Below are 7,561 nucleotides of genomic sequence, written 5' to 3'. Positions count from 1 at the left end.
TTTGGAATACACATGTTTTATATTGATGTAGACAATGTATATATTAAGTGATTTTTAAAACACGAACAACACACTACAAAGGTTCATGCACAACCATTTTCTTTTCATAACTTTGAAGTTATATAGCTACACAAATAAAAGAAGAAACAAAATAATAAATAAAAAAAGGGAAATACATATAGTAATTAGAAGGAAATAGACAAACTTTTGTCTCACCAGTCACCACAATACTTAGTACTCTTTTTTTTTTCTTTTCTTTTTCTCTTTTCTCTTCTATGTTTTTTTCTTTTAAGATTTTTTGGAAGGAAAATCTCTACAATTCTCTATTTCCCAGCACTTCCATAGCCATATATGAACTTAGCTGAACCTTCAGTGTAAATGTGAGTCTCATTGAAAAGCCTGCAAAAATTCCCATCACTCATTTAATATTTTACTTCATTTATATAGCCATAAAATTTAGAAGGAAAAATCGAAATATTATTTATTTATTATGTCACTTACGATTTTCGAACAGCTTTGCTCAAAGTAGATGCAGAAGTAAAAGTTTTTCCATCAAAATATCTGTTCTCTCCTTTGATCCTCTGCTTGATTCTTATGTCTAACTCATCAGCATTAAGCACAAAAGGCTTATCCGAAGCCTGTTTCAATTCATTTGACAAATTTAATGTAGTGCATTAATCAAAGGTAATTAATTAATTAATTCAATGAAATTTGAACTATATTTATCATACCATGACCCAACCCCAAGTATCAGCATAGGAAGGAATATGAGCTGAGTAAGGCACAACATCTACATATATAAAAAAAAAAAAACTGTTGTCAACATATAAAACAAAGTCTTATCTATACATAATATTTTAAGGTAGATTAAGATTGCTCTTACATTTGAAAACTTGTCTTAAAGTATTGTAGATGCAAGAGAACACTTCTGTATGGCTAAAAATCCCAGCTGGACCAGCCTGCAAAATTCATTATATTAATTAAGAATTTTGTTGCTTCAATCTTAATTCTTATAGTAAAATGGGCTAAGTGATAATTATTGTTGTGGCACATACTTGTGTGACAAAAATACCATCTGGGGTTAGTCTTGGTTTGACAATTAACTCATAGAAAGATTTTGTATAGAGTTTATAACAGGGGCCTCCTTCTATTGGGTCTGCCAGGTCACCAACAATCACATCATACTGTTTTTCTCTGTGTTCTAGCTCAGCCCTTTAGTACCACCACAAGAAGAGTAAGTAACATTAATGTGGGTTATTATTAAATAAATTCTTATTATTAACAAGAAAATTATTAATTAGTGAAGATTAAGAATTGAAACCTTGCATCATTGATGACCAGCTCTAGTCTTGGATCAGAGAATGCTTCTTTATTTACAACCAAGTGTGATTTGCAGAACTGCACCACTTCCTGTTCCATGTGACATTATTTAAGATTTTGATACAAAAACATTATACTATATTCATACATTTTTTTTTCACTATAAATGTAAGACAAAAGAACCTTTACCAAAAGTAGCTGTTGACAAAAACATAAACATTGAATAATATATATGAGACAAGTTTAAGTTACACTTTCAACAAAAAAAAAAAAAAAAAAAACTAGAATCTTGATTTATTATAATAACACAAGAATGAAAATTAATGTACCTCATCAATGTCACACATGATAACCTTCTCAACAGCCTTGTGCCTAAGAAGTTCCCTGGCAGTGGACCCTTCACCCCCTCCCATGATAAAAATTGTCTTTGGACTAGAAAATATATTAATAAAAAAAATTAATGCTAGAATCAATAATCTCTATTTTTTTTTTCACATTTAAAAAAATATGTATGTAAATTTATTTACTTGGGATGATGAAGAAGAGCAGGATGAACAAGACATTCATGGTAGATGAACTCATCAGTCTCTGCACTCTGAAGTTTTCCATCAATGACCAGGGCCTGATTAAAAAATTAGAATAATGCTTATTACCAATCTGAGAAATGTGTATAAAATTTTATTTATTTTTCAATTTCATATTCTATTTTTTAACAAAAAAAAATTACAAACCTTGCCGAAGGGCTTTGTGTCCAACAATGCAATATCTTGAAACTGTGAATGTCCTGTATGTAAAATGCTGCATACCAAAAAATATAAAGAGTATTATATTGAAATTAATGGTAATAATGCGCTCTTAACTATATATGTTTGTATTTGAGTAACTTTCATTACTAACTTTAATCTGTCTATGAGTTTGTCCAACTTCTCCAAGACCATTATGATTACAATATTGGTGGGCAAAAAGAGTTTGTTTTTACTTTTAATTGATACTAGGATTATAACTCAAAGGCTTCTCTTTCCCTTCCATAAAATACATGGGTATATATATAAAAATATATAAATGCATACATATATATTTATACTATGGCAGACAGCTAGACCATACTTCATTTATTTTTGTTTCACCCAAAATTGAAAAGGAATGTTTATGTGTACCAAACTCACTTGTTACCTAAACAATAAAAATATAAATAGAAAACACTTAAAATAAAAAATAGAAGTGGCCCATATCAGAAGAGGAACATGAGATAAGCATATATAAATATAAATATCTTTATGAGGAAAATTGTAAAGAACAAGCCATGAAATAATTTGGACTAAATTTCATATTGTAATGTATACCTATTGAGAGCAAAGCACCATCTCAAATCTTCTTCAATTTCTTCTTCATACCAACAACTCTTCCTATAACCATTGAGAGCATAGCTTTTTCCATCAACTCCATTCCCATTCCCATTCCCATTCTTAGTTCCATTTGAGCAAGAAATAGTATTGTTATCCATTTTCCTAGACCCCAAACACTTAACAAAGCGATCAAGGAATTAACAGAAAGCTGCAAAGAGAGAAAGTGAGAAAGAGAGAGAAAAACAGAGAGAGAGAGAGGTTTAGATAAGTGATGTGTTTAAAACTGAAGGCAGAGCAGTATATAAGGAGAGATATCGAAGAATAAAAAATTAAAAAGAAAAGAAAGATAATAATTTGGATATAGCAATAAATATGGATGTTTGAGCTAAAGAAAAGAGTAGTGAAAAGTTGTGTTACAGAATATCCTTATTGGAAATTGGAAGTTAGAAAAGATGCGTGGTTTAGCTGTACTCACTCACAATTTGTCTCGATTCAATAACTTGTTTGTAATGATACAATGCATGCAAACTCTACACCCAATATATAATACACATGTAGTCATAATAATAAGCATTACTTATTATAATTACTGCATCTGCATATATGTATATGAATTAAAATTTTCTTGTATTTTAAGAAAATTATGAGCATGTATAACTCTGCATCATTTTTTTTTTCTTTCAGATTTTTGTTGTATTGTAAAATATATGTCAAAGTATAGTTAAATACATTATTAGTGTATTTGGAATAATACTAAATTAGATTAACGCAATAAATGTTTATTATCCTGTATTAATGTAACTTTTTGTGTCGTTGTATGATAATCTAATGTATATGTTAAGCTTTGGTTCATAACCATTTATGATTGATTGTCTTGTTTGTTCGTAGTTTAATAATTTATTTATATATATTTAATACAAATTTTTATGCAATATTAATATTTGAAAATAATGTATATTAATATATACATACACACCATATACTCTTTTTCTTTTTTTCGTTAACATTTTTTTTCTTTTTTATAAAGCATCTATTTTTTTAACAAAAAAAAGTTAGATGCATATACATATTACCATCTATTTGACTTTAATTAATTGGCTACAAAAACTACCTTGTGCCTACAGTACAAATATCCTATTGTCTCAAAAGTTACCAAGAAGACATAAATGATATAAACTGCATGTGTGAAATAAGTGGTTAGCATATTCATATTGTATATAATAAAGTGTATAGTTTTGTATGGGAAAATGTGTATTGTTTAACTAAGAAGAAGGAGAAGGTATAAGAAAGGGGGAAAACGATAAAAGATAATGATTGAAAAGGAGGCTGACAAGGTAGCGATAATCCTGGTAATATTATTCCTTTCTTGAATAAGGGTTATTACATAAAACTTATTGGGTTTTGGTGAGAGAGAGAGAGAGATGTTTGTATGTGTATATATTCATTCATATGTATAAGTAAGTATATAGAATTAATATCGAGCGTGCAGCAAGGATCATGATAGCATTGGATATAGGCTGCTGCTCTATCTATCTTGGCTAATATAATTCAAAAGAAAAGAGAGTTTTGAGAATGTTGGCGTGCTGTGCCAGGCACACTCATCATCACCCTCACCATCACTATCAACGACATCATCAATATTCTCCTCTCCTTCTCCCTATTTCAAGAGCAACATCAATCTTATTGGACACTAATAATACTCAACCTTTTTTATAAGGGTATGCTAAGATTAGTTAGCAATATTTTTTAAAATTATTTTTTTAATTAAATTATATAAGATTCGATACTTAATTATATTAAGGCTAATTAAAATTTTTGTCCTTTGATATATACTAAATTATACCCCTAAACTTTTAAGGTCGTTAAAAATGTCATCTGAACTATCGAGATTGTTGGATTTAAGGACTTTTATCTAATTTCATTTAATTTTACTATTTCAGTGATTGTTTAAATCATGATTCCCATACTTTGATATCTACCAAATCATGTCTCTCGAACTTTGACATGTACTAAATCATGTCCCCTGAACTTTTATCCAAGTTAAACTTTTTTACTAAAATTTGAAAAATCCTTAAATCTAATAATCTCAATAATTTAGGGGCAAAAATCTTAATTATCCTTATACTAATAACTGTATGACACCGATAAACACCAATAATACATTTTAACATTTCTCATAAATCAACAAACAAAACATGTGATCAAAAACAAAATTATCATTCAATTAAGGTAATAGGGGCTAAACTTAATTAATTGACTAAAATGACACATGAGAATATAATATTGTTGTAAAATAATATTAATTCAATAATTATTAAAAAAAGTGTTAATATTTAAAATAACAAATAATTTCTGAAAGTCCTAATTACTACCAGTTCGAATTGATGATTCTTAACAGATTAATTCTATGTTATGAATTAGAAATTAAAAACAATGAACACAGAATTTACAAGCTTCCTCTGCATTGGAAACGCATTCCAACCGAGTAGTGCTTGGGTTCCCTTGAACCGGGTACAGTAACTTTCACTAAACAATCAATTCAATTACAATAACCAGTTCTGATTCTTCAAATCAAACAATGTAATCTAAATTGACTTTTATACAAAGTTACCTAATACTTGAACAACCTCAAGCTTTGAGATCTAAACACATTTAGATCTCAAACACAAGAAACACACAGCTGAACTACCTTCAGCAAAGAATCTGAACTCCCTTCAGATCAAGCAGATTTGAACTTCATCTTCAACCTCAGGAAGATCTCTCGAACTTCAATTTGCACAAACAAGTACAAAAACAGAAAATATGTTGCCCTAGCAGAGCAAGAATCAAGAAGAAGATTCTAACAGAAGAGAGTTAGTTAGTACAACGGTTCTGATCGAATTTATATACTAAAGATAATAAACCAGACTAACTAACCAACCAGCAAAGTACAGCTGGCACACCCTAACAAACTAGCAGAAAGCTGACATGGAACTAAAATGATATTAGTGAAAACAGATGCAACTAACTACAGAACAGATGTTAGAGACAACAAATACTGAACAAAAGCAATATCTAATTTGCCACACAAAACATGACACTTACAATCTCCCCCTTGGCAAATTATGATCAACGACAAACCACATTGAAATCATCAACAGTTTAGACATACACAATACTAAAACACAGCCAGTATCCATAATATTAACACAAACCCCAAAAAAAAACTGTGTACAAAGTTTATATCAAAAGGTAAGAACAAAGTTTATATTCAAAAGGTAAAATAACTCCCCCTCGATGATCATAATCAATCACTGCTGGAATACGAGACCAGAGGAGCACCAAGAATCCTTGAGTCACCACCATCTGGAGCAGAGACCGGAGCCACATTGGAAGTCTCCCCCTGAACAGCTGCCACATTTGAGGGCTCCCCCTGGACTACAGCAGTGTGTGACGACTCCCCCTGAATACCAGTCCCAATATCCTCGCCTTGTTGAAACCAGGAATCAATCTCTTTGTCAATGCCAGCTGATGAAGAAACACCCTGAGCACCTTGAACATCAGTAGATAAAGGGACGGGAGTGGCTGCAGACATTTGTGGCTGACTTTGTCCAGCAGATGGGTCTATGGTTGCAGGAGATGGAGAGAGACCAGGAGCAGGCTGATGCTGGTCAGATTCATCTGCAGAAGAGCTAGACACAATCCCTTGAGAATGAACAGCTGGAGAAGCTTCAGATTCCTTGAGGACATTGGCCATAGCAGTGAGAACATCAATGGCCGATTTTTCAAACCGACGTTGCCTGAGTTGATCACGAGCATAGGAGGTGGCCAGATCAGTAACTGTGGCGATCAACTGAGAATGCCAATTAGTGGAAGCAGCCCCATCTCGTGAGGAGGAAGGAACAGTTGTTGCAGCAGGTAAATCTTCCATTAGTGAAGCCCCAACAGCAGAAACATCCATGACTGATAGTGGAAGTGGTTTGCTATGCACAGGATTAAAGGATTTACCAATGGATGGAACCGGAAGAAGTTTGTCTTGCTCATAAACAACTGGAGAGCCTCTTTTAACCACTCTGTTGATCAAGCTGGGATAAGGCAGGGTATGTTTGATACTTTTGGCAGAGGCAGAACTCATAATTCGATCATACATGAGTGTTGGAAGATCAATGCTGACCCCAGTACCTAAGGCATACAGAAATCGAGCTGTATTGTAGTTGATTGTGGAAATGTGAGAATTGGTCCACCAGTTAGACATAGCTATTTTATGGAGGATCCTGTAAAACTCGGAGAGAACCGTGACAGGTAACTCCTTCCCATTCCAAACAAAATTAGGATTGCCAGTAATCTCAGCTCCTACAACCTTAAACTCTGGTTTATATTCATCATTAAATGTGGGATGGGTGATGGTTTTGATTTTCAGGACACAACTAATGGTGGAGGGAGCAAACCGAAACCTATTACCTCTAATATAAGCTAGATAAAGGAACTGACTCTTCCATGCTTTCATCAAGGTTGGCATAAAACTCTCTCACCAGATTCTCATTTGGGGGTTGGAGATGAGTAACAGACAATGACCACCCACGAGACTCAATTAACTCCTTAATTCTAGGAAAATGCTTGAGCTTAACACGGTATTCAGGCCACAATGGGCGACGACATACATTTTCTTGAAATCTAAGCAGTTTATCATTAGAGTAAAATGGTGCATTGGACAGGTTTTGCTTAGACACACTAGGTTCAGGAATTTTGAATTTCTTAGGCACTGACGAAGGAGTAGCATCAGAGGAAACATGTTTCCTTTTTGGGTGAGACTTTGGCAGAGGGGGCGGAGACGAGTCAGACTCAGTGGGAGGCAGGGGTGAAGTGGTGGATGAGGGTGGAGCCTTAGTCGAGGCAAATGGAATTGACATTGACCT

At 32.9% G+C, this 7,561-nt stretch overlaps 1 protein-coding gene across 3 annotated transcripts; it reads right to left on the bottom strand.

The window, feature by feature from the left end:
• On the bottom strand, nt 1–3,177 carry LOC115721778 (thermospermine synthase ACAULIS5). 3 transcript variants are annotated; one of them, XM_030650853.2, is made up of 11 exons: nt 3,142–3,177; nt 2,664–2,874; nt 2,052–2,118; nt 1,848–1,942; nt 1,650–1,752; nt 1,322–1,410; nt 1,056–1,212; nt 884–959; nt 732–790; nt 502–638; nt 1–399 (listed from the first exon to the last, which is right to left on the bottom strand). In XM_030650853.2, exons 2-11 carry the CDS (start codon nt 2,822–2,824, stop codon nt 324–326), a joined length of 1,020 nt encoding a protein of 339 aa, XP_030506713.2. In that variant the 5' UTR covers nt 2,825–2,874; nt 3,142–3,177; the 3' UTR covers nt 1–323. The 3 variants fall into 3 exon arrangements, with proteins under 3 accessions (XP_030506713.2, XP_060960335.1, XP_030506712.2); XM_061104352.1 differs by having other exon boundaries at nt 3,146–3,177; XM_030650852.2 differs by having other exon boundaries at nt 2,664–3,172.
• Between the last annotated feature and the right edge of the window lie 4,384 nt (nt 3,178–7,561).

This window comes from Cannabis sativa, chromosome 9 (genome assembly GCF_029168945.1).
Source record: "Cannabis sativa cultivar Pink pepper isolate KNU-18-1 chromosome 9, ASM2916894v1, whole genome shotgun sequence".
Classification (NCBI taxonomy): Eukaryota; Viridiplantae; Streptophyta; class Magnoliopsida; order Rosales; family Cannabaceae; genus Cannabis; species Cannabis sativa.
This window is presented reverse-complemented; position numbering and strand designations above follow the sequence as displayed.